This window comes from Emys orbicularis, chromosome 7, assembly GCF_028017835.1.
Source record: "Emys orbicularis isolate rEmyOrb1 chromosome 7, rEmyOrb1.hap1, whole genome shotgun sequence".
NCBI classification, from domain to species: Eukaryota; Metazoa; Chordata; order Testudines; family Emydidae; genus Emys; species Emys orbicularis.
This window is the reverse complement of record NC_088689.1, coordinates 3867989-3895862: the sequence shown is the minus strand read 5'-3', so window position 1 is coordinate 3895862 and position 27874 is coordinate 3867989. Positions and strand designations below refer to the sequence as shown.

At 48.0% G+C, this 27874-nt stretch overlaps 1 protein-coding gene across 1 annotated transcript; it reads right to left on the bottom strand.

The window, feature by feature from the left end:
- Positions 1–261: 261 nt before the first annotated feature.
- On the bottom strand, positions 262–27451 carry MFSD13A (major facilitator superfamily domain containing 13A). Its single transcript, XM_065408021.1, has 9 exons — positions 27390–27451; positions 13446–13718; positions 12633–12712; positions 11451–11900; positions 4879–4996; positions 3825–3921; positions 2718–2889; positions 1636–1829; positions 262–992 (listed from the first exon to the last, which is right to left on the bottom strand). Exons 2-9 carry the CDS (start codon positions 13608–13610, stop codon positions 739–741), a joined length of 1530 nt encoding a protein of 509 aa, XP_065264093.1. The 5' UTR covers positions 13611–13718; positions 27390–27451; the 3' UTR covers positions 262–738.
- Positions 27452–27874: the final 423 nt, after the last annotated feature.

Below are 27874 nucleotides of genomic sequence, written 5' to 3'. Positions count from 1 at the left end.
TCACTGCATCTACACTGGGACGGACTTTTGCCAGTAAAAAATAAAACAAGTCACCCCCTTAACTAGCACACTGGTAAAGTGTCTAGCGCAGAGCTGCCCTGAGCCCAGGTTTCCTGGATAACACTGCACAAAACCACCACTGGGCTGGCCCAACAGCATCTGCTTTCCCACCGATGCCCCATGAGGTGAGATATTGCACTAGAGACTGTGTTAGAATGTCTGTCTCCTTAACTCTAGGCCAGTGGTCTCCAAAGTGGGGTGCGCAAGAGGATCCTTGGGGGTGTGCAGCAGGAGGAGCGCTTTTTTTTTTTTTGGCGCTTGGGCACGGCAGGGGGTGCGTGCTCAAAAAATTTTTACTGATAGGGGTGTGCGATCAAAAAAGTTTGGAGACCACTGCTCTAGGCCACTGTCACCCACCCTCCCTTGAGATCAGCAGCACCTCAGTGGGCCCTGGGTGCAAAAAGTGCAAGAGCTAAGACTCCATCTGATTGCCTGAGCAAACGCCCCCACTCTGAGCACACACCAGTCACCCCTGTCTCTGATGTACCTGCCTTCCAAACCGACTGCCCCCTGGAGCGAGGAAACGTCTGCATTGTGAGCATTTCACAGTTGAATTGTAAACACTTTCAGTTCTTAGCCAGCAAGCCCCTTCGCCTCAGTCTGCATCCCCCGGACTGTGGAGAGGCGGAACCACACCCACAGCACAGAGTCAGTGAGAGCCGAAGGGCTCAGGCACATCTAGATCATTTTGATCTCTTGTGATCGACTCTGAGTCAGGCTCTGGCGCTGGGACTTGACCGTCTGGAGGCGCCTTCCATGCAGGCTGAACTGCGACCAGCTGAGGAGCTGCAGTAATGCACATGTGATGGGGATGAAGACGAGGAGGTAAAAGCAGCCCTGGCGCAGAGTTGGTTCCCAGGCTCCGTTGGACGCCAGCTTCGGTTGGGCGCTCACCACATTGCTCAGAGGGGCCCGCTGGAAAATGTCATAACCTGAGACCAAAACAGTGTGTAAGACTCAGCTAGAAATTGTAAAAATTCCATGCACCCTCAACCACCATTGTAACATGGAGCTCACCACACCTCCCTCAGGGGTCTGTGCACAGGCTTCACAGCCACCGAACACAAGGTCCTGTAGCCCAAGCAACGCTCAGTGCAATTCTGATACAGTGTCCCTGGGATAACAATGCACAGATCTCGCTAGGGAGGAGTTCAGCACAGGAGTGGGGAGATGGATTAGCATCAGATCTCGATCCCACAGGCCTGGGTTCAAATCAGATGTCTCTCAACATGAGAGGTGGGCGGTGGTGTCAAGCTAATCCTTCGCTGAAATGCAGCACGTTGAGCCGCACTGGGACATGGGACAGTACGAATGCCCACTGCATCACCACAACCACTTCCCACCAGCTGGTCTCCCACACAAATACTGCCCAGGCCTTCCCCTGTTCAGGTTATTCGCTCTGACAGGCACCGCCCCAGGTGGCATGGGTGCAAAAGTACATGGAGCGTTAACTTAGGTAATAAAACGTCTTGCAAACTATGTTGCCAGTGGACCTTGTCCAAGTATCTCACATCACAAAAGCCAGCAGAGGCACTCATCTCAGCCCCACCCTGCTGCTTTCCCCACGTCACGTACCAGTATAAGTACAGAGCAGCCAGGTGCCAATCAGGGGGGCAAAGGTCTGGCCAGGCTTGGTTACCAAGGCAACCATCCCAAACAACAGTGCTGAGGCAGCCTGCTTCCTGCGGTTCAAGACAAAATCCTCATCCACCAGGTCCGTGACAACCAGGTTCAGCAGCTTGCATGTTCCTTCCGTGAACACCCGGTTACTGTGGAGCATAGCAGAGAGGGCATTACACAGCAGCACGTGGAAACAGGGAGCCCTTCAATACAGAGAGGGCTAATACAGAACAATGCTGCTTTGCCTCTCCCTAGCACCTGCCAGCCACTTTACATGAAGTTTAACATCAAACACCCCTCTGAGCCCCATTTTACAGATGGGGAAACAGGCACCCAAAGGGGAAGTGACTTGCCCAAGTCACATCATCACAGAGCTGGGAGCACTGGTTTCAGTTCCCGAGTATCAGGCTAGTGCCTTAGCCACAAGCCCAGCCTTCCTTCCACCAACCCAGAACTACCAAAATGCAGTTGATCCAGAGAACAATCATCTGCCTCGTCTTGAACACGAGTCCATTGTACAGCTTGCTGCCTTAAGGAGGTTCACCTGCCAGGAACAGGTCACGTGGCAAAGCCTACCAGTTGAGTTCACACACCAGATGACAGTATGTCATCCCTGCTTATGTGAGGAGAGTCCCACACGCCAGAGCCAAGCCTGCATTTGCAGACATAGCCTGATTTTTGTGAAGAGCATGTTATTTCCTCATTTGTTCTTAAACAAGGTTTGCATGAAGTGTGGTGTAATCACGGATTGTTCAGTTCATCTTGCTCAGTCCATTGGAGGTGAGGGAGTTCTTCACTAGAAGGGACAACATGAACTAGTGGTTGGAGCACTTGGTCAAGAGTCAGGTCTTCTGGGTTCCACTCTCAGCTCTGACAGTGACTTGTTGCATGACCATGCCTCACCTGTACGCCTGACATTCACCAGCTGTAAAATGGAGATGCCTCATGGCCTCCCTGGGGTGGCTAACCACCAGGACAGCTCCCACCAGCTCACCCACAGGCACAGAGGTCAATGAAACCCTAGATAAGCAACGTACCTGGCTATGAAGATGCAGAGAAGATGCACCTGGTCGGGTCCAGCTAGAAGCATGATGATGCTGAGAGCCAGCTTCAGGAAAAAGAGCCCTCGCACCACCGCGTAAACCCCCCATCTTTGACAGAGAGACAGAAAATAGAGGTTGTTGAGATGAGGGGCGATGTAGGAAATACCTGTGGAGAGAGGCACAGACAGTTCAAGGGAGTTTCAGCATCTGACAGTGCCTAGAGACCGAGTAGAGACAAGACAAGGCTCAATTCATCCAGCAGGGCATTCGGAAGAAAACCACAGAACAGCTCTACACATTTAAACTGAGTGAAATCCTCAGCCCTTACACGGCCCTTTCTATGTCCACGCACTGCACAAAGATCTTCACAACTCTCCCGTGAAGGAGGCAAGTGGTATCCCCATTTCACAGATGGGAGCGTTGGGAGGGAAGTGACTTGTCCAGTGACACACAGGCAGTTAGCATTAGAACCAGGATTGAAGCTGCGAACTCCCAATTCTGTGCTTACCCGACTAGATTCCACCCAGAAGCTGCTTGAGTTGATGGAAGTCAGACGACATGGCAGTGCCAATGCATCTCAGCCCTGACCCAGAGACAACCCTCGTATTCCAGAGCTGAGTCTCCACTGAACCTTGCACTGCCAATCAGGCAGATCTGGATGGCAGCTTGGGCATGTTCCAACAGCAACTAAGAGAAAGTGACTGAGCTCATGGTCTCATCCCCCACGTCTGGAGTTGAACCCAGGTTTGCAGAGCTGACCAGATCTAGGTCTGTCTCTCACACACACTCCCTTACATCTGTGAAACCCAGGTTAGAAAGCCAATGCCTGCCTCTCCCCCTCTGGCCCCTGAAAAGTGTTAAAGATTATTTCGTGTGTGTCTGGGAAGGGAGGGGAAAGTCTAAGATCCAAGATGGTTGCAGCAATGGTCCCATCTGGGGACAGGTGGGCCAAGTGCCACTCCTGGAGGCCTGAGAAAAGAGTGCACCTTTCTCCCGAGTCTCAGTGCTTTCAGTGTTTGTGAAGAACGAACTCAGGCCTGAGCCGAGTACCAACCAGCAGCTGTGGGGTGCTGCTTACTCCAGTTCCCCATGCAGGCTCACCTAGTAGGAAGGATCCTGTAGAGAGAGAGATCCGATCTGACAGCAAGTGTTCCAAGAAGAGAGGGAAGAAGTTGCTGTTAAAGTGGCAGTGAAAAACCTGTGACAAAACAGCACGAAGATTAACTGACCAGCAATACTCCGAGCAAGAGGAGGAAGGCTAAGCCAATAGCGTGCACGGCTCCGCTCCACTAGGAGTCCAGTGCCAGGGTAACATGCAGTTCTTACAGGTAGGATCTGTAAAGCAGAGAAGCTGGTTCTGCAGACAGTGTGCTTTGTTTGTACAAATGCTCTGATGCAATCTGCACTCACCTCTGAGAGCCATCAGTTACACCCTTGTACCCCATGAGAGGCCCGTAGTCAGCCCAGCCCAGCCGCTTGTCTGTGCGTTACTATGTGGGAGAACCAAACACTCAGAGGCAACTGAGGCTGCAAGTGCCGCAGCGATGCTGTGGAGAGTGTGGTGTTGTTTGGCAGTCATCTCTGTGGGCACCTAGCTGAGGAACCAAGCACTAGCTCTGAGTAGAGCCCAGTGGCTGCGACATGAACCTCGGGAATGTGGGGGGAAGGGGAGGATTCAATGCTCTCACAGGAAGGCTGGAAAAAAACCACGTTTCCAGCTGTTCTCAAAGGCATTCGATGACAGGAAGTAGGATTTCTCTGGCTGTTGCTTTTGCACTAGTAATTCTCCCCAACAGCCATGATAAGGCATTAAACGGCAGCATCCTTGTTAAACTGCACATGATGGTCTCTGAAGGGCTGAGAGTTTGCACTCCTTAGTGAAGCAGGAGCTGAGCCTACACTTAATCCCCCCTCCTGGCTGTAGATGGACGAGCGAGACCCCCAGACTCCGCAGGGAGTCCTTGCGTAACAGAACAGCTGGCTGATGCAAAGCCACGCAAGCATGTGCAGAAAGCACCAAGAGGAGTTAGTGGTGTCTGAGTAATGCCGTACTTTCCTCATAAGGAATCAATATCCTGTTGAACCAGTTTCAGACTGGCTTGGCTAACAGCTCACCATCTGAGTCACTGGGTTAGAGCGCCCGTGCTAGACCTACCTGTACTAGGTTCATACAGACGAACCAGAGGAAGTTGCGGTGCCGGGACAGCTGTTTGAGGTATTCTCCCAGTGTAATCCTCTTCTCCAGCGGGGCAGATGGTTGCTCAATGTACAATCTACAGGGACAATGAAACCACTCTAATTGTTTCTGCACATGTGAGAATTTCTGTTATCCCCCTTCCTCTGCACTCCCAAGGGGCTTGTAAACTCCGTGCTCCCTGCTTTGCTCAGAAGTGCAAGCACTGATGCAATGCTGGCTACTTTCCTCATCCTACCAGTTCCTATTATTCATCTTCTCTGTTCATGGAGCAAGTCAGAAGCTGGCATGATAGTTGTTCCTTGATGGAAGCAACCACCAGAACCAGGGTCCTCAAAAACTTGAAATATTTGCCTAGTGAGTCAGCAACTCAAATCTGCACCAGGAAGAGCATCCCTCCCCCGGGCAGCTGTTACAGTCCAATGCCGATTCCTACTACTCTAGTCCCAATCTTTATTGTTAGTTTTATTGTGGGAACACCTACAGGATGCGAGGCACTGCACAAACAAAGACAGTCCCTGCCCCAAAGAGCACTTACAATCTAAGTTTGAGAGACGAGACAAGTGGATACAACAGAGGGGGCAGCACGAGGGCACAGTGAGTTATGAACACTGGAATGAGCAGTGCGCACAGACGCCACCTGCTTAGCCAGTGTCAGGCAGTAAGACAGACAAGAAAGATGCATTTACTTTTTCCATCCTCATGGTAAAGGGAGAGCAAGTACATTTCTATGACAATGCTGTGTTGACATTTTAACAGGTACAGGCCTTTTACTATTAGGCCTGGTCTACACTAGGAGTTTATGTCGAATTTAGCGCCGTTACATCGAATTAACCCTGCACCCGTCCACACCACGAAGCTATTTAGTTCGACATAGAGGTCTCTTAAATTCAACTTCTGTACTCCTCCCCAACGAGGGGAGTAGCGCTAAATTCGACATGGCCATGTCGAATTAGGCTAGGTGTGGATGGAAATCGACGCTAATAGCTCCGGGAGCTATCCCACAGTGCACCACTCTGTTGACGCTCTGGACAGCAGTCCGAGCTCGGATGCTCTGACCAGCCACACAGGAAAAGCCCCGGGAAAATTTGAATTCCTTTTCCTGTCTGGGCAGTTTGAATCTCATTTCCTGTTTGGACATCGTGGCGAGCTCAGCAGCACTGGCAACGATGCAGAGCTCTCCAGCAGAGATGGCCGTGCAATCTCAGAATAGAAAGAGGGCCCCAGCATGGACTGATCGGGAAGTCTTGGATCTGATCACTGTGTGGGGCGATGAGTCCGTGCTTTCCGAGCTGCGCTCCAAAAGACGGAATGCAAAGATCTATGAGAAGATCTCTAAAGCCATGGCAGAGAGAGGATACAGCCGGGATGCAACGCAGTGCCGCGTGAAAATCAAGGAGCTGAGACAAGGCTACCAGAAGACCAAAGAGGCAAACGGACGCTCCGGATCCCAGCCCCAGACATCCCGTTTCTACGAGGCACTGCATTCCATCCTAGGTGCGGCCGCCACCACTACCCCACCACTGACCGTGGACTCCGAGGATGGGATATTGTCGACGGCCGCTTCCTCGGACATGTTAGTGGACGGGGAAGATGAGGAAGGAGATGAGGACGACGAGGCAGTCGACAGCGCTTACAACGCTGATTTCCCCGACAGCCAGGATCTCTTCATCACCCTTACAGAGATCCCCTACCAACCGTCCCCAGCCGTTAACCCGGACACAGAATCAGGGGAAGGATCACTCAGTAAGTGTTTAAAACATCTAAACATTTATTTTTAACAGAACAGGAATATTAACAATATTAACAATGGGTTTTGCATGATTACTTTGCCCTAGGCGCTTAACTTTTCAGTCCCTGGCAGTGCAACTACTGAAAAAAATCTAACAATGTCCGGTTTAGCATGATTGTTCTGCCCAAGCCGCTCTACTGTTTAGTCCCTGCCAGTGCAGCTACAGTAAAATCCGGTCTATATGTCCGGGGATAGAGCTGAAATCCTCCATGGACATCTCCACGAAGCTCTCCTGGAGGTAATTGGAAAGCCTTTGCATCAGGTTCCTGGGGAGAGCGGCCTTATTGGGTCCTCCGTAGTAGCAAACATTTCCGCGCCAGGAGACAAGCAAGTACTCGGGGATCATTGCCCTGCAGAGCATGGCGGCATACGGCCCTGGTCTTTGCAGGCTTTCCCGAAGCATCCTTTCTTTTTCCGTCTCTGAAATCCTCATCAGAGTGATGTCGCTCATGGTGACCTGCTTTGAATTAGGTAGGGGAATGTTAGTATTGGGACTGCTTGCCTGTTCCTTTACAGAACTGTAACCGGCGGTTTACAGCCACGCGGTGGAGGCGGGAGAGGGGCAGCATACAGGGATCTTTCCCTGGGACAGCCGCGAGGGGGTGGGACGGGGCAGAGTTCATGCTTGCCGGATTGCTGGCAGCAGGGACTGGCATTGCTTTCAATGTGAAAGGAGGCCACTGCTACTATTAAAGTTTTAAGCAGCCACAAGTCTACGGCTTACCATGTCGGCCTGCTACACAAACTCCGGTGTCCTGCCCCGCTTCTCTGATCTGCACTGCAAGACCCCAGGCACTGAATGCGAAGGCCAAAAATTCGACCTTGCCCTGAGTGCGCATGTGATAGGTGCTGTGCATGGTCTTGTTCACAGAGAAAGACTATGTTCTTTGTTCACAACTAAATTTATCTTTCTGAGGAATTCACTCCCTTTTTCCCATTCCCACAGCTGCGACTGTCTCCCGACCTAGCCTGGCATCACACTCCCAGAGGCTAGCGCAGATTAGGCGTAGGAAGAAGAGGACACGGGAGGACATGTTCACGGAACTTATGGGCTGCTCCCGAGCCCAGGCAGCCCAGCAGACCCAGTGGAGGGATAACTTGTCCCAAATGCACCAATCACACATGGAACGGGAGGAGAGGTGGCGGCAGGAAGACCAGCAGGCGACTCAAACGCTGCTTGGACTAATGAGGGAGCAAACGGACACGCTCCGGCGCCTTGTGGATGTTCTGCAGGACCGGAGGCAGGAGGACAGAGCCCCGCTGCAGTCTATCTGTAACTGCCCTCCCCCGCCACCAAGTCCCATACCCCCCTCACCCAAAGTCCAAAGAAGGAGGGGCGCCAGAGTCCGTGAAAACTCTCACTCCACCCCTGCAGACTGCTCTAGTACTAGAAGGCTCTCATTCCCCAAAATTTGACAAGTCCTTTCCTTCCCGCCTCACCCAAGCCCCCGTCCAAGTTTCACCCCCCAGTTTCATGTGTAGTTGCTAATAAAAAATACGTTTCTGTTAATTATTGTTTCCATCATGTTCTTTTAGAGGAGAGTCTGTCTGAAGGGGGGGAAGGGGGTTGGTAATTGGACAGGACAGTCACCTTTACCAGGGTACAGAGGCGGGGGCAGGTTCAGCAGCAGGGCACACACACAGTGCAGTCACTAGTTACCCTGATCAGTCTGGGAGGTGGTTTTCATGTTCTGTGTGTGTGTGGGGGGGGGAGGGGGGGGGTTGCTCTGTGACTTTGTGGCGGGGGAGGGCAGTTAGAGATCTTATGCAGCGGTCCTTATCCTGGATCACAGAGCCACGCAGCAGGGGATCTGTAACCGTCCTCCCCCTGCCACAAAGTCACATAGCCCCCACACACACAGAGTCCCGAACAGGAGGGGTGGCAGGCTCCATTGAAACAACCAGTCCACCACTGCGGAGCCTGTCATTCCTGGAGTTTAGAAGCGTCATTTGCATCACTACACTACACCCGCTCCCCACCACAGTCTGCGTCCCAGGTTCAACACTTTCCCGCGAAAACAGTAATAAAGAAAACGGTGTTCATTAACAAAATTCAAGTGATTTTATTTTTAAACGTGTGTTGGAAGGGGGGGAACGGGGTATGTAACTGGAGAGGATACTGAACATTTAGTGGGTAAAGAAACGGGGGCAGATTCAGCTTCTCTGTACAGAAACTTAAAAGTCACTGGTTACCCTGCTCACTCAGGAACCTAGCTTTCAAAGCCTCCCGGATGCACAGCGCGTCCCGCTGGGCTCTTCTAATCGCCCGGCTGTCTGGCTGGGCGTAATCAGCAGCCAGGCTATTTGCCTCAACCTCCCACCCCGCCATAAAGGTCTCCCCCTTGCTCTCACAGAGATTGTGGAGCACACAGCAAGCTGCAATAACAATGGGGATATTGGTTTCGCTGAGATCACAGCGAGTCAGTAAGCTTCTCCATCTCCCCTTGAGACGGCCAAAAGCACACTCCACCACCATTCTGCACTTGCTCAGCCAGTAGTTGAAGAGTTCTTTTTCAGTGTCCAGGGCGCCAGTATAGGGCTTCATGAGCCAGGGCATTAGCGGGTAGGCTGGGTCCCCGAGGATGACTATAAGCATCTCCACATCCCCAAGAGTTACTTTGTGGTCCGGGAAGTAAATACCTTCCTGCAGCCGTCTAAACAGACCTGAGTTCCTGAAAACACGAGCGTAATGAACCTTGCCTGGCCATCCGATGTTGATGTTTGTAAAACGTCCCCTATGGTCCACCAGTGCTTGCAGCACCATTGAAAAGTAGCCCTTTCGGTTGATGTACTGGCTGGCCTGGTGGTCCGGTCCCAGGATAGGGATGTGAGTTCCATCTATAGCCCCACCGCAGTTTGGGAATCCCATCGCGGCGAAGCCATCTATGATGACCTGCGCGTTTCCCAGGGTCACTACCTTTGAGAGCAGTACCTCAACGATTGCGTTGGCTACTTGCATCACAACAACCCCCACGGTAGATTTGCCCAGGCCAAAGTGGTTCGCGACTGACCGGTAGCTGTCTGGCGTTGCAAGCTTCCAGAGGGCTATGGCTACTTGCTTCTGGACAGTCAGGGCTGCTCGCATCCGGGTGTCATTGCGCTTCAGGGCAGGGGACAGCAACTCACAAAGTTCCATGAAAGTCCCCTTCCGCATGCGAAAGTTTCGCAGCCACTGTGATTCATCCCAGACCTGCAGCACTATGCGGTCCCACCAGTCCGTGCTTGTTTCCCGGGCCCAGAATCGCCGTTCCACAACATCAACATGACCCATTGCCACCGTGATGTCCTCGGCGCGGGGTCCCGTGCTTTGTGACAGGTCTGTGCACTCTCAGACTTCAGGCCCTCACCGCGCTGCCGTAGCCTCCTCGCCTGATTTCTCTGCATCCGCCTCTGGGAAAGGTGGATGATAAGCTGCGAGGTGTTGACAACGGCCATAACTGCAGCGATGGTCGCAGTGGGCTCCATGCTCGCAGTGCTGTGGCATCCGCGCTGTTACTGACCAGAAAAGTGCGCGAACTGATTTCCCGCCGGCGCTTTCAGGGAGGGAGGGCGGTAGTGACGGACGGATGACGACAGTTACCCAAAAGCACCCTTGACACATTTTTTTACCCAGAAGGCATTGGCGGCTCGACCCAGAATTCCAATGGGCAGCGGGGACTGCGGGAACTGTGGGATAGCTGCCCACAGTGCACCGCTTCCAATGTCGACGCTTTCCCCGTTAGTGTGGACTCACAAAGTCGAATTACTGTCTTTAGTGTGGACACACACGTTCGATTTTGTAATATCGATTCCACATATTCGATTTAAGTAAAATCGAACTACTCTCGTAGTGTAGACATACCCTTAGTGTATACTCTAGAAATTAAAGGATGGACGCTACAGGTAACTTTTTGTCCATCAGCCACCAAGAACAGGATTACTGTCAGCAATATATTCTCTAGTGCTATGCCCCAGTCTAGTTTCAGATGTCCCATGAGATGGGGGTTGCCTATTCACGGCCCAGGAGATCTCAGCATTAGGATACCTTTCTTGGTCCTCAGCCTAAATCTTCCTTTTCTTAAATTCATCCCATAATTCCCAATTATTGCTCCATACACACTTCAAGTAATTCCCCTTTTCCTCACTGGTATTTACACATAGATACGTGTAAGGAGACATGAAAACCACCTACTAGTTGTCAGCTAGCCAAGCTAGACATAAAGAGCCCATTTTTTAGTGAGCCAGTCACAACTGTGTGCAGAACTACACATGCAACTACTGAAGCTCTGTGTAGATGGGCTCTCAGGCACTTGTAAGCAGGATACTCCCAACACCACATGCACTCAGAATAACTGCACTCAGATTAAATGCGCTTTCTGGCACGTGCAATGGCACGTCTGACTTTAAGGGACTAGTTAGTGTGGGCCAGTTTTCTGAGTCTTTCCTCAGGACTCAGTTGCTTTAGGTTGTTTGTTTGTTTTTGGCTACTCTGAATTTTGAAGGGAGGAAGCTACAGCTGTCAGGTAAAATTTTCAAAAGTGCCTCCGTGACTTGGGCTTCTTAGGTTCCCATTTTCAAAAGTGATGTAGGAGACTAAGGGACTAGCTACACTTGGAGCGGCACGTACGAGTCCCAGCTGACTGAGCTAGCACGCTAAAAACAGAGTGTAGCCACAGCGCAACAGGGACTAGCCACCCTACGTACGAACCCATCCGAGAGCCAGACCCACAGCATCAGATGTATGGAGTTTGGTGCCACTTACTCTTTTAAAGTTGACTCTTGGTCCCATTTCACTTTCACTTCAGTCTCAAATCGTTGTCTTAGCAGCCACGTTGCCAGAGTAAATCCAGCAACAGAGCAGAGAACCAGCACCACACAAAATATCCGGAAAGAAAAGAAGTCTTCTTTGTTCCACACTGCATAGGACATGAAGACAGAGAGGGAACCGATGGCACTAAAAAGCGAGCAGTAGAAATTTAGGCTAGTCCTGTCCTTTGCAGAAACAGCAAGGTCTGCGAGCAAGGCATTGTGGTTGAGATCCACCACGGTAAGAAAGCTGTCATAGAGGCAGAGGCATAGGAGGAACTGTAGACCTGGATGGGCCCATGAAACCCAGAAAGCCAAGAAAGAGATGGCAAAAAGGGGCCCATTGCGGCTCAGTGCCTTAAGTCTCTTAAGAATGACTTCTGGTGAGGAGATCTCCACCCCTGACCTGCAAGAGAAGAGAAAAACTTTGATCACAATCCCTGGGTAGTGTCCTGCCACACCCTCTATTCCCTTATAGGAAAGGCTAAGAGGGCAATGGAAGTGATCTCAACACTGCATTTGTCAGGGTAGTAAGTGTCTTTGTTCGGCTCCTGTCTCACTCTGCTAATGTGAGGAGATAACAGGCCCCAACACCAGGAACATGAGCAAACACACAGGAGTGAACAGAGCCCGTCTTGGCAGGCCAGCACTGTCTACTTCACAATCCCACGGTAAATCTGCGGCAATGCAGATTGTTGAACTGGTTATAACAGTGTAGCTCTGTCTCTCTCTAGTGGACGGACCATGTAGAGAGGTTAGTACATCAGCTATTGACTCCAAGTTTAATGGGACTTAAGCAGCAGAGGCTTGTGCTTTTAGATCCAGAGTTCCAGACTCAGTCCCGCAAGGTGACTTGCCTGGGGGCATTAGTATAACTACACCTGTGGATGACCTCCTCCTCCATACATTCCAGAGACTGAAATGATGGACAAGCAGCACCCAACCCTGAAGCCACAACAGCAACATCCAACTTTTCAGGATACCATGAGCAGGGGAGTTTAAGATTTTCATACCTAGGTAATAGTCCTCTTCTAACAATCAGTCTTTTCAAGGTGACATTTTCACAATCTTTTCCAGCCTACTTTGAAGATATTAACTTTTCAGCATTTAACGGAGGATACGAATGGCACAAACTTACTGTTGTGTGCTAAGAAATACCCGGTCACTCAACCAGCCGAAGAGAGGGTCATTGAGGCTGTTCCAAATTAGAAACACTGTCTAGAAAAGAGAGATACAATAGTGAGACAAGCCACAATGAATCACTTCAGCAGTCGAGTCTTGTTACTGAGGTAACCAACATCCAGATGGGGACCCATTACAATTCCTTGGGATAATAACCAATTGGTACTGGATAGTGATAATGTACCACTAACACATATGCCTTGGCACTATACTGCAAACCCCCTTTCTGTGCCCATACTGTGCCTTTCCAGGCTGAGAGTCATACTGTTTAATGGCTTTATGTTGTATAAAAAAATATCTACTGGCAAATAGGGTTACACCACCCATTTTCATACATGACTCAAAGTCACATTTGAACTCATGCTTTGGGAGGTGATGGAATAATGCACAGAGGCCATTTTCAAACCCGGGTGCCTAAATCTAGCCACAGGCACTCAAGAAGTCTGATTTTCAGACTCATTCAATGCTGTGCTTCATTGCTGCTGTGTGTAGTTTGAAATGCGTTGGGATTCTCCAAGAGGAAAGGCACTCTTTAAAACGTAAGTTGCTGGTGTTTAGACCCCCGACTCACTATCTTTGTATATTTGCATGAGTGAGAAGAGATAGGTCACCCAATTTAGCCGCACTACTACTAGCTCCTTTATCACTTCCTGCCAAAAAAGAAATTGAGCTACCAAAATGTTCTCCCATATTCTAACATGATGCTTTGGTTTCAGATCCTACTGCATACCTTGAGAACGGTAGGAAAAAAGAAGTCTCAGAAACTTACCTCCCCAATCCAAAAGGACAGTTTATCAATCTTGTAAACAGAAACAAAGGTGTCCACGTAATATAGGAGGAATACATTGTGCAAAATGGAAACAAAGAGCGACAGGGACCCATAGATCACAGCAGTGGGTAAATTAAAGAGACAACCCAACAGTCGCAAACCCATGTTGGTTCATTCAGAGTGCTTCAGCTTTCCAGATCATCTCCATTTCAGGTGGGACACCTTCCCCCAGCAGCTGTTGACTCTTTGTTGGGAGCCAGTCCATTGTTCCTCCTGTTGAAAAAAAGATTATAGAATTAAGTCAATCAATTTCTTTAAAAAACCAAACAAACCACAAAACCCACCCACCCACAGGAATGTAAGTTTTACCAGCCAATACAAATCAAGTCAGAATTAGATTGCTTTGCTCAGTTGTTCAAAAGTGGATTTAATGGGATTTAAAAAGGCTAAAGGCCATCTGCTGTGGTAAAGCCATTCCCTTAAGCTGAGTTATCATTTGGCCCAAACTACTGGACTAGATCAAGGGCTATCCGCGGTTCAGCTGTTTACTAGTAGGAATACTGACAGGTTTTATATACTGTACTTTAATGCTCTTTGTTGTCTGGCATAGAGTAGATTAGCTATTTCCATACTCTAAGGCAAGAACACAAGAGGAAACATGATTTATGGTTGCATACAGAAACAGTCTTCAGAAGACAGAAATAATCGCAGATATTTTTAGATAGTCAAACTGAAGGAGAAGAGTTACCAGGGTGAACTCTGGACTCAAAAACAAATGTCAGGAAACCGGCAGGAATAAGCCCTAGTTCAAGCAGGTGTGATACAGCCTGACACATGCACACTTCTTTCACAGTATCAGAGGGGTAGCCGTGTTAGTCTGAATCTGTAAAAAGCAACAGAGGGTCCTGTGGCACCTTTAAGACTAACAGAAGTATTGGAGCATAAGCTTTCGTGGGTGAATGCCCACTTCATGACTTGCGTCTGATGAAGTGGGTATTCACCCACGAAAGCTTATGCTCCAATACTTCTGTTAGTCTTAAAGGTGCCACAGGACCCTCTGTTGCTTTTTACTTCTTTCACAAAGCACCTCAGTCATGACTTGCTGCAGCTGGTCTCTCTCAGACAGAAGTTACTTAATTTTGAATTATATTGTAGTTTTGTGATGTGGAAAGTCAATACCAGACCATTGTAATACCTAGTAGACACCACGATGTTACATGACAAACCACTTTGGAATCCAGATCCCCAGAAGTAGGAAACAGAGGTTTCTGTTTCTCACACAATGGGGCCTTGAATCTTGATTAGGGCCTCTAGTCACTACTGCGATACAACTAAACCCACTGGCACGTCCTCATTCCCTTCCAAAAGGAAGTTAAACATATTGACAGTTAAGAGAACTGCATCTTCAGCACAAAAAGCTGAGTCCCAAAGATTGCCTGATGGCACTTATAGAAAGAACTCACATTTGATTAAGCTAACTTGCAGATGAACACAGGCACTGTCAATTCTGTAATATTAGCAGCATAAGAAGTCCCCTAATAAACAGTGAAAGTAACTCATTTAAACAGGGCCGCCCGGGGGGGGGCAAGTGGGGCAATTTGCCCCAGGCCCCGCAGGGGCCCCGCGAGCCCTGGCTCGGCGGCGGTCCGGGTCTTCGGCATTTTTCGGCGGTGGGGGATCCTTCAGTGCCGCCGAAGACCCAGACTGCCGCCAGGTGAGTACAAGCGCCGCAGCTCCCCCGCTTTGCCCCAGGCCCCCTGAATCCTCTGGGCGGCCCTGCATTTAAAGGCCAGGCCAGCTCCCACTGGAGTCTGGTATCTTCCTGTTGACTTCACTAGGAGTTGCATCAAGCCTACCTAGATCAAGGGAGGAAGGGGGAAAAAAAAAAAAAAAAAAAAAAAGGTCAAGGGCCAGGATGAAACTTGATGGCAAAATTCCAGACCCATTCAACATTTAACAGAAGTCAGGAGTGCAAGTACTTTATTGCAAATGTGAGAATAGCTATCTGCCCAGCCCAAGGAATGCTCAGTCACTTCCTTCTAACGCATTCATCCTAAACAGCATTGATTCCAGTTACATTGTTACATAGAGGTTTAATATCCTACTTGGAGTCAAAGACTCAGTTTTGCAATTAGATCTAACTTCAACATAGTCCATATCATGTGTTAGGAGTTACAGCTGTAATTCTGTATTGATACCAAAAACCAATATATTGATATATACAATATTGATATAAAAAAAAAAGCCAATGTACCTCCAGAGAGGAAAACAGATATTGGAAGGGAATTCCACTAGATAATAAGCATTTATTTATAGACAGACATGCTGACAAGCCTCAAGTGGGGATTTTTTTAATTTGGGGGGGGGGGGTTAACAAGGGATCGAAGATTGTATGACATCTCAAATTATATCCAGATAAAACATGCATTGCCTCATTTAATCTAGCACTGTTTTTCCCAAAAACGTAATCTGAAAGAAGAGGATACGTTGATATCCTAAAAGCACAATGTGCTTTACCTGTGTAATCAAGGAAGTGGTTTTTAAAATGACAGGGTTAAAAGCTATAATTTAGCTGTCCTTTGATTGGCATACCTTTACTTTAGGATGCTTACAGAATAGCACAGAAAACACTGAATATGTATAATGCCAAAGTCAAAGGTTTGCCTGTCATCTGAAATATGGATTCACTTCTGGTCACCCTACGTCAAAAGAGATTAGCAGAAACAGAAGGGGTCCAGTGAATGGTGACAAAAGCGACTGAAGATCTGGAGTGACTTCTGAGAATGGACTAGAGATCAGGACTGTTTAGTCTAGAGGAGAGATGATTAACAGGGGCATGGTTAACATATATCAAATAAGGAACAGAACAGAGAAGATAAAATTGGATGTTTCATTTTATCGTCAACACAAAAACATGCAAAGAGATTGAAAAAACAAGACCATTCAAACTAAGCAAAAAAACCTTTTCTTCCCCTCCCTCCCGCCCCCCAAGCTACACACATGGAACCTATTAACCTGCGGAACTCAAGAAAGTAGAGGCCACAAGCACAGTAGGATTTCACGGTTATACATAGAGGGAGAACTTCTGCAGTTACATTAGATGAACTAAAGCGGGACATCTTTCTATCCCATCAGTCCCTCTTTCTAACAGCGGTTTGGAAGACACTCTCTCTGTGGATGGGTTATTCCATTATTCCCCCTACTGCAGGGGTTTCTTTTGCACCTTCTGCTGAGACATTTAGAGTGAAACGCTGGCCCATGAGAGTCAATGGGGCCAAGTTTTCACCCCTGGTACTGGACTTACTGGACCATTAGTCTGGTAATTCCTGTGTCCTTCACTGAGAGCATCCTGAATATTCTTGATTACAATTAATCAAGTTACTGCAGCTTTGCTAAGAAATCAAAGAGGAAGTCATCCAGGATCCCTGCTGGCTCTGCAGCAGTTAAAGATCTGTAATATCAACCTGTCTGCTGCTGCACAACAGAAGCAAGCAGAAGACAGCCATGTAAGTTACAACTCTCTCATGAAAGTACTCCTGGGCGAATTCTGCGCAGAATTCATATCCCCCGCAGATTTCTTTGCTTCCCCACAGAAAAATGACTCTGTGATAGGGAAACAAAGGGAAGCCACAAAAGCGGTCATGTGCCGCTCCCCAGCAGCGTGGGTGCGTTGTTTCGGGCATCCGGAGCAGCAAGCGAAGCGGTAAATCACGGGGGGGGGGGGCCCTGGGGACACCCCAGCCAGTGGCTCCTACTGTGCCAGGCTCAGCTGCTAGTCACAGCAGGGCTGGGGAAGATGGGACTTCCTCTTCCCCTGCAAGGAGCGGCCAGGGCTGGATCAGATCCCTCCCCCCCCCCCCCCCCCCCAGTCGAAACCTCTTCAGCTGCAGGAAGCTTCGCACCACCCTCCTTCCTGTCTCCATTGCTACTCAGCCATGGGGGGGGGGAAGGGGTCACTGTACAGGGAGCTGCTCCCCCGTCTGCCCAACCCCTGTGCATCTGGATCCACTTCATACCCAGATTGCCCCGCCAAGCCTCACTCCAGGCACTCAGAACCCTCCCACTGAGCCCCCTGAACCCAAAGCCACACCACAACAAGCCTCACCGTCTGAATCTGGAGCCCTCTGCACCCACACACCCCTGCATCTGGACCCACCCCCCCCCCCCCGCATCCAGACCACCCCACAGCACTTGAACTCCCACCCCAACAAGCCCTACCCCATCTGCACCTGGACCACCCTGACTAGCCCTCTGCACCCAGACCCCCCCACCCCACTGAACCCCACCAAGCCAGCACCCCATTTAGCCATCACCCGAGCCCTCACCCCACTGAGCTCTCCACACCCAGACCCCCTTGCTGAGCCCCAATCACCTTCACTTGGACCCCCCTGCAGAGTCCCATTGCCTCTGCACCCAGAACCCCCTACCAATGAGCCCTTGTTCATCCAGATCCCACCTGGACACCCCCCACCCCCACCCCCCACACAAAGCTGCCTGCAACCAGATTGCCCCACACAAACCCTATTACCCCACAACAAGCCCCTCCACACTTGGATCCTGATGGGCTGAGCCTGCCTGTCTACATCTAGTGTGCCTGGCATGGACCAGGCAGGCCTGGCCTTTGTGGTGTGTGCAGCCTCACTGCTGAGTCTGTCACGGAGTGGGGGCTGCAGGGTGATCTCCACCTCTGTGCAGACAGTGGCCTGTGCTTCCCACTGCCATGCTGGAGCCTCCACATATATTTATTGACAAAATCTGCAGAATTTTAAAATATTGTGTGCAGAATTTTTAAATTTTTGGCGCAGAATTCCCTCAGGAGTAATGAAAGAGAAACAGTTTGTCAAATGTAAGAGGAGAGAATCTGGAGGGAAAACGTGCTGCTACGGTGTGCAGAGTAAAAAAAACAAAACAAACACACTGTGCTTGTTTCTGATCTCATTCACATCAGTTTTATACTGGGGCAATTCCACTGAAGTCACCCTAGTTATTCCTGATTTACCAGTGCAAGCATAGCATCAGAGCTATTTTCTCCGGCTATGCAGGATATCCCCACTGAGCCCAAAAAGATGCTGTCCACCATTCTAAGTTTTACTCCCAAGTACTCAGACTAGAAAATCTCCCTACTACTTTGACTCAATATAAGGCAGTACTAAATCATAAACATTTAGTGAGAAAACAGGGGACTTAAAATCTCCAGTGCTGTCAGCATCTTTCACAAGCATTAACAGAACTGCCTATCTTGAGAAGTGAAGCCCTGACTCAAAGCCTGTATCAGACAGTCAATCTAACACTGTACATTGCCCTGAATTTGTAAAGGCCACAGAGCTACTGGAGCTCCCACAGACATTCCATTTTGCCATTTACATACCATACTGTTGATTTAAGTAAGCAAAGCTTTTACTCTTTTTCCCTGTGACTCCATCACAGATGTATAATCTCTCACAGAAGGTTAAAGCATTGACATCTGTAAGCAATTAAAGTTTGTTCGGGTAGTCGTGAGGTCATTCATTTTTTCCATTTGTAAACGTGTGGATGAAAGGAATAAAATTATAAAGAACTTGCATGTAAAGAACTTAATTGTGCTCCGAGAGCCGTAAGAGCACTGTTTAAATTTGCCACACTGCTATTTTTAAAGTTGGGTAAAGTTACGTGTGACATATTTCAGAACTTTTCAATATTCAGCATCAAGAAATAAGGGCCACAAGAGTTTCAAGAGAGGTATATCTGTCAGTTAGTTATTCTGAATCTCATAAGCACAACTACCGAGCTGGAATTTTAAGTTAAAAAGCAATATACACAGCAGTTTCAGTTTCAGAAACTTTAGCTTTTGCAAAGTTTGCATTTAGTACATATGCTTCACTCCTGCCAGTTACAGTCTACTCTCTAAGAAGGCGATGTTCATACATAAGACACCTGGAAGGCACTGCCTTTGTTACAAAGGATGTTAGCAGATTGTAGCTGACATTGCATTTTAGGATTCCTGCAACATCTGGCCTAGTTTTCTAGCCGGTCACAGCTGGAGCGCTAACAGGTAACAACCATTCCATACACCCCCTTCCTACCCCACACATTGTTACCTTGGGACTCTCCAGAGCATGGAAGGCTTCATACAAGCTCTCCATAAAGGGCAATTTTCACCTTTTACTATACATTTACCTTTATGGTATTAAATGACTTGTTCGTCACTGAGCAGCAGTTTACACTTTTTCTAAAATCTATGGAGATTTCTAGGCAAAAAACCCCAAACCTTTAAATTCTGCATTAAGGTTGAAAGAATCAATCACATCAGTCAAAAAAGCCTTGAATTGGTTCTCCCTTCTTGTGAGAAAGATACAAGGTTAAAATCCCCCGAGAAGTCCACAGCAAAGTTCCTCCTTTACAAAAAACCCACCACATTTAATAGTTAACTTCACCCAAACAACCTTAGCTCTTTCCCTCAAGCACCACCCCCAGAGCAAAACGAAACTCCAAGACAGTCTGGTCCATCTTCCACAAAACCCAATACCTTATTCTTAATCTTCAAGAGCCCGTGGGATGGATGGATAAAGCTGTTGCAGAGTTTCTAATTGTTCTCAAGGGGGCACTAGGGGTCAAGTGCTAGTAACTATAGCGGGACCGCTTGGAAATAGTGACCATAATACAATAGCATTCAACATCCCTGTGGTGGGAAGAACACCTCAACTGCCCAACACTGTGGCCTTTAATTTCAAAAGGGGGAACTATACAAAAATGAGGGGGTTAGTTAGACAAAAGTTAAAAGGTTCAGTGACTAAAGTGAAATCCCTGCAAGTTGCGTGGGCCCTTTTTAAAGACACCATAATAGAGGCTCAACTTCAATGTATACCCCAAATTAAGAAAAACAGTAAAAGAACTAAAAAAGCCACCGTGGCTTAACAACCATGTAAAAGAAGCAGTGAGAGATAAAAAGACTTCCTTTAAAAAGTGGAAGTCAAATCCTAGTGAGGCAAATAGAAAGGAGCACAAACACTGCCAACTTAAGTGCAAGAGTGTAATAAGAAAAGCCAAAGAGGAGTTTGAAGAACGGCTAGCCAAAAACTCCAAAGGTAATAACAAAATGTTTTTTAAGTACATCAGAAGCAGGAAGCCTGCTAAACAACCAGTGGGGCCCCTTGACGATGAAAATACAAAAGGAGCGCTTAAAGATGATAAAGTCATTGCGGAGAAACTAAATGGATTCTTTGCTTCAGTCTTCACGGCTGAGGATGTTAGGGAGATTCCCAAACCTGAGCTGGCTTTTGTAGGTGACAAATCTGAGGAACTGTCACAGATTGAAGTATCACTAGAGGAGGTTTTGGAATTAATTGATAAACTCAACATTAACAAGTCACCGGGACCAGATGGCATTCACCCAAGAGTTCTGAAAGAACTCAAATGTGAAGTTGCGGAACTATTAACTAAGGTTTGTAACCTGTCCTTTAAATCGGCTTCGGTACCCAATGACTGGAAGTTAGCTAATGTAACGCCAATATTTAAAAAGGGCTCTAGGGGTGATCCCGGCAATTACAGACCGGTAAGTCTAACGTCGGTACCGGGCAAATTAGTTGAAACAATAGTAAAGAACAAAATTGTCAGACACATAGAAAAACATAAACTCTTGAGCAATAGTCAACATGGTTTCTGTAAAGGGAAATCGTGTCTTACTAATCTATTAGAGTTCTTTGAAGGGGTCAACAAACATGTGGACAAGGGGGATCCGGTGGACATAGTGTACTTAGATTTCCAGAAAGCCTTTGACAAGGTCCCTCACCAAAGGCTCTTACGTAAATTAAGCTGTCATGGGATAAAAGGGAAGGTCCTTTCATGGATTGAGAACTGGTTAAAGGACAGGGAACAAAGGGTAGGAATTAATGGTAAATTCTCAGAATGGAGAGGGGTAACTAGTGGTGTTCCCCAAGGGTCAGTCCTAGGACCTATCCTATTCAATTTATTCATAAATGATCTGGAGAAAGGGGTAAACAGTGAGGTGGCAAAGTTTGCAGATGATACTAAACTACTCAAGATAGTTAAGACCAAAGCAGATTGTGAAGAACTTCAAAAAGATCTCACAAAACTAAGTGATTGGGCAACAAAATGGCAAATGAAATTTAATGTGGATAAATGTAAAGTAATGCACATTGGAAAAAATAACCCCAACTATACATACAACATGATGGGGGCTAATTTAGCTACAACGAGTCAGGAAAAAGATCTTGGCGTCATCGTGGATAGTTCTCTAAAGATGTCCACGCAGTGTGCAGAGGCGGTCAAAAAAGCAAACAGGATGTTAGGAATCATTAAAAAGGGGATAGAGAATAAGACTGAGAATATATTATTGCCCTTATATAAATCCATGGTTCGCCCACATCTCGAATACTGTGTACAGATGTGGTCTCCTCACCTCAAAAAAGATATTCTAGCACTAGAAAAGGTTCAGAAAAGAGCAACTAAAATGATTAAGGGTTTAGAGAGGGTCCCATATGAGGAAAGATTAAAGAGGCTAGGACTCTTCAGTTTGGAAAAGAGAAGACTAAGGGGGGACATGATAGAGGTATATAAAATCATGAGTGATGTTGAGAAAGTGGATAAGGAAAAGTTATTTACTTATTCCCATAATACAAGAACTAGGGGTCACCAAAATAAATTAATAGGCAGCAGGTTTAAAACAAATAAAAGGAAGTTCTTCTTCACGCAGCGCACAGTCAACTTGTGGAACTCCTTACCTGAGGAGGTTGTGAAGGCTAGGACTATAACAATGTTTAAAAGGGGACTGGATAAATTCATGGTGGCTAAGTCCATAAATGGCTATTAGCCAGGATGGGTAAGAATGGTGTCCCTAGCCTCTGTTCGTCAGAGGATGGAGATGGATGGCAGGAGAGAGATCACTTGATCATTGCCTGTTAGGTTCACTCCCTCTGGGGCACCTGGCATTGGCCACTGTCGGTAGACAGATACTGGGCTAGATGGACCTTTGGTCTGACCCAGTACGGCCTTTCTTATGTTCTTATGTTCTTATGACTGTGGATTCAGTTGCAAGTCATCTGAGAAATCTTAACTCCTCTATGTTTCTTCAAGAGTCCATTGGGCAGTCATTGCTAACGCAGGTAGATTTTACAGAAAAGTACTGATGGGATACCAATTGACAATACTAAAACTCTCAGAAAATGGATTCGTACTGTAATTATATTTTTATAAAGCAATGGAATGTGTGTGCAATAATGTGATACCAACTGGCTCAGACAAGGAACACCACAAATAAGGAAACATATCACATGCACTTTAATTGTTAAGCACAACAGGGAGGCACCCAGCTGGTTTATTTAGCCAGCCATATGACACCCAGATATTGGAGGAAATTGAACATCTCCTCCCTTTTATAACTATGCAATTGTGCTTCTGTCAAACTGGTTCACACCCTTAATGACGTTCATTGGTGCATATACGCAAATATAAAACTTTGTGCTACACAGATTATATAATTCACACGATTTGTATTAGTTGATGCTCTGCATTAACATGGTTTTATGGAAAAGAGGGCTTGTCAAACAAACCCATTTCATTATTTGAAGAGATCACAAGTTTGGTTGATAAAGGTAACTGCATAGATACAAAATACTTAGATTTTTGTAAGGCATTTGACTTCGCAACACACGACAGCTTGATTAAAATTAGTACTACATGACAAAAAGCACATGTTAAATGGATTAAGAACTGGCTAAGTGACAGATCTCAAAAAGTAGATGTCAATATAGAATCCCCACTGAACGGGTGGGTTTCTAGTGATGTTCCCCGAGAATCAGTACTTGGCCATGTTTTTAAAAGGATGTTGAAAAACTGGACAGGATGCAGACGAGTCAAAAATGATTCAACGGCTGGAGAAAATGTCTTGCAGTGAGCAATTTAAAGATCCTGATCTGCTTAGGTTATCAAAAAGATTGAGTAAGATTGAGCACTGCCTTGATTATAGTATATCGGTAGCGTCATGGGGAGAAAAAAAACAGGTGCTGCTAATGCAGAGAAATCTGGCAAAGAAAGGCATAACAAGAACAAGTGGCTGGAAGCTGGCACCAGAAATTTTCAAATTAGAAACAAGGCACAAGTTTTTAAACAGTGAAAGTGATTAAGCTTTGGAACAAACTACCAAGGGAAGTGGTGAATTCTCATCTCTTGATATCTTCATATCAAGATGGAGTCTTTCTGGAAGATTCGCTTTAGCCAAACAAATTATTGGCCTCAATACATTTCACTCAGTTATCCTTTAATGACCTGTGATATACAGGTCAGACTGGATAATCTAACCGTCCCTTCTGGCTCTGAATTCTGTAAATGTATGAATCTTCTATCAGAGACAGAGCAGGTGAGGTAATATCTTTTACTGGACCAACTTCTGTGGTGAAAGGGACAAGATTTTGAGATCCCCAGAGCTCTTCTTTAGGCCTGAAGAAGCTGACAGACATTCAGACCCAAAGAAGAGCTCTGTGGAGTTCAAAGGCTTGTTTCTTTCACCAGCAGAAGTTGGTCCACTAAAAGATGTTACCTCACCCACCTTGTCTCTCTTGTATCCTGAGACCAACACAGCTACAACACTGCAAACAATGAAGCTTATTTTGACAGCCACAACCAAGGGTTTGAGAATGTCTTTAACACATCCAGGTGTGCCTATGTAATACAAAATTAACTCACTATTTGAGGAACACATGAGGTACTGTAATACTGGGAAGGTTAAAGGGACACAGTCATCTTGAAAGCCATTTCTGTTTGACTTTTGTACCTCCTGTTATTACAACAACTAGACTTTCTAAAATAAAGCAGCAAGAGCCTCCTGGGATCCAGTTTGTTTACTGTGTGCATTTAACAGCAGTTGGTGCATAGTCAGTTTCACTGTTTCCCTGTGTAATCAATTAGCAAAGGAGAAACTGATTGCAACTGGTCAGTGAGAGAACAGGGGAAAAAAAACATTTTAAAAGAGTAATTGGTATCAAAAGACTGACATTGACGGCGTGCCTTTAAAGATGAGTTTATGGCACAGAGTCACATATCTCAGTCTATCTTCAAATCACTCAGTGGCCTGGGCCCAGCATATCTAAAAAACTGCCTCATGAAGATCCTTCTATAATGCTTTGCTCCTCAGGCAGAATGGAACTTTTTACCAGAAGGGTAAAGCTCATCTGTGAAAAAGTCTGAGATTTCTTGGGGGCCTATCCCAGACAGCAGGACAACCCCCCCAGGAACTAATGACCATCACAAGCACCACCTTCTGCTCCAAATGCAAGGTGCTTGTCTTCCAACTGCCTTCTCTAGCAAACACACAGCAATGTGTACATGTTAAAAATATATTAAAACAATCCCCTACGGAGACATAACTGCACACAAAATTCTTCCTTACAGAGAGGACGAGAAAGAGAATGAACCACACCTGACAGATGTTAGTCTCCTGGCTCAGATACAAGTGATATGGGTGGTATAAGAACCTGAATAAAACATCAAGTTGACAGGTTCACTCACAAGCCAGCTATTTAACATTACTTTAATTTTGTTTTTTGTGTTCAAGTTTAAAAAATACACCAACTACTCCTGTGCTGAAACTCTGGAGGTATAGCACTTCAGTACCTGCCCATTATTCTCATTAGCATTAGTAGGAAGCGTACAGCAAGCTGAGAAGCATTGGTGCCACTTTTCATGCTGTTAAAGAGAACACCTCTGTCTAAGTATTTCTTCTCCACTCATCATCATGGTATCGGAGCAGGATTTCCCCACAGAACTCATTTCAGTATGGACTGGTCAGTGAGGGGTTTTTGCTTACAATCTTTTGAAAACTGCAGTTATTCCCTCTCTCTCACCCTGGGGTTTCAATCACCAGATCATAAGGTGTTTCCTGAAAGGCTTATTGAAGCCTGTCACAGGGCCCAAAACTGAGGCAGTCAGGAACCTTTGTAATGTTTAAATCCTGAAAGATACCACTGGACCAGTTTAAGCAGATTTACCTACACTGTTATGAGCATTTCCCCATGCAAGAAAGAACTTCAAAATACTGAACAATGCAAGTTCTCTTTTACCCACTCACACTATTTGTGCAGCATCTGGATACAGGAATTGTTTGCTTTGTCGCAAAGGGGGATGGTTCAAGAAGTGGTGACAGCATTATCTCCACTTGAAGTCCTAGTTCAGATCAAGTTTTCACCTGGTCATTTAGACACCTTTGAAACTGAATTTTGAGAAGAGATTAGTGACTAGAGTAGGGGATGGAGAAGCAGGATTCCTGGGTTCTAGTCGCAAGCTCCACCACTGACTTCTTGTGTGATCTTTGTCAAGTCACTTCCCTACTCCATGCCTCCATTTCCTGATCTGTGAAATGAGCATAACACACACCTACACCTCCCCAGGGATAGGAGATGTAATTTGTGTTTGTGAAATGCTTTGAGGTGTTCAGATAAAAGTCACTAGAGAAGTGCAAATTACAATGGAAACTGCTACCAGACTCTAGCTTCCATGCAGGGGAGGGAGAGAGGAATCCTTCACTAGTTCGCTAGATTTTTAAGATTTCCTGGGTGGTCATGGAATAATAAATATATAATAAAACAAAACAAAAAGTTGCCCACTTCATTTTAAGTGGTCTCTTACAATGAGCCTCTTATGCTTAACAATCTGTCCCACCTTCAATCTAGCTTGACCACTTTGGTTTCCTTCTCCAGACGTGAAGAGGAGCTCTGTGAAGCTCAAACACTCTAGCAGAAGTTGGTCCAACAACAGATATTATCTCCCCCACCTCATCTCTCAGATAATAACCCAGATAGGAATACGAGGGATGGGGCACCACGACTCCGGGCTCATCTGTTTACATAACGTCCCAGCAAGGGATGGGGACTGAGACACAGAACCAGCTATGGAGGTCAGGGAGCCCTGCTACAGGTACTCCCCACCCTGCAGGCACCGGCCCTGAATGGGGGTGAGGGGAGACATCCGACAGCGCTCTGCATGGGATGGATGCCGATGTGGGGGGAGGGGACAGAGGCCCCCCCACAGCGCTCTACCCGGGATGGACCCCTATGATGGGGGGCAGAGACCTCCCCACCTCTACCCAGGTCAGACCCCTATAGAGGAATGGGGATAGAAACCCCACTCCCCCCCCACACACAGTACAGACCCCTATGATGGGGGGCAGAGACCTCCCCACCTCTACCCAGGTCAGACCCCTATAGAGGAATGGGGATAGAAACCCCACTCCCCCCCACACACACACAGTACAGACCCCTATGATGGGGGGCAGAGACCTCCCCACCTCTACCCAGGTCAGACCCCTATAGAGGAATGGGGATAGAAACCCCCCCCCCCACCCACAGGACAGACCCCTATGATGGGGGGCAGAGACCTCCCCACCTCTACCCAGGTCAGACCCCTATAGAGGAATGGGGATAGAAACCCCCCCCCCCACCCACAGGACAGACCCCTATGATGGGGGGCAGAGACCTCCCCACCTCTACCCAGGTCAGACCCCTATAGAGGAATGGGGATAGAAACCCCACTCCCCCCCCCACAGGACAGACCCCTATGATGGGGGGCAGAGACCCCCCCCCACCTCCACCCAGGTCAGACTCTGTAGAGAGGAATGGGGATAGAAACCCCTACTCCCCCCTCCACAGGACAGACCCCTATGACGGGGGAGGGGATAGAACCCCACCCCCACAGCACTTTACCCAGGACAGACCCCAATGACGGGGGGAGACATCCCCCGGCCCTGACACGGAGCCCTGGGCGGGGGCACCCCCTGGCTGGGCACGGCAGAGACACAGCGAAGGGGCACGGGGGGGGCAGCTCCCGCCCCCCACAGGGCTCTCCCCGGGAGCGAGCGTTAGAACCGGGCACCCATCCCCCACACTTCCCCTGGGGGAGGGGGGAGCGCGCAAGCCCCGCCCCGTGCGCCCCCCGAGAGCGCGCGGCGCCTCCTACCTGCATCGAATCCCATCCCTGGTTCTTCCCCCTCAGCACCAGGCGCGCGTGCGCACTGAACTGCCGCCACCCCGGGCGCTCGGCCCCGCCCACGCTGCCAGAAGGGGGCGGGGAGGCCCACCGGACCTGAGGCGGAGCCCGCGGAGGCCATCTTCACTCCGGGCAGACGAAGCCAGCCAGCCCCACCCTTCCGGCCATCTTGGGCGAGCGCTGTTTTTGAAGGGGGGGGTCTCTCAGCTGAGTGACATAGCGACGAGCCAGTCAGAAAGCAGCATACCTAATTTACATAGTCACGCCCCTAACGCCGCAAACCGCAGAGACCCGGATTCGGAATGGGGAGGGGTCTCGACAGGGGCCCTTCTAGCCGGGCCGCTCTCCCTCTCTATGGCCCGTGCGCCTGACCTGGCCCTGCTGCCACTGGGCCAAGGCCTCGAGAGTGTGACAGCTGGCCCGTCCCGTCCCGCCCTCGCGTGTGACCTGCGGCC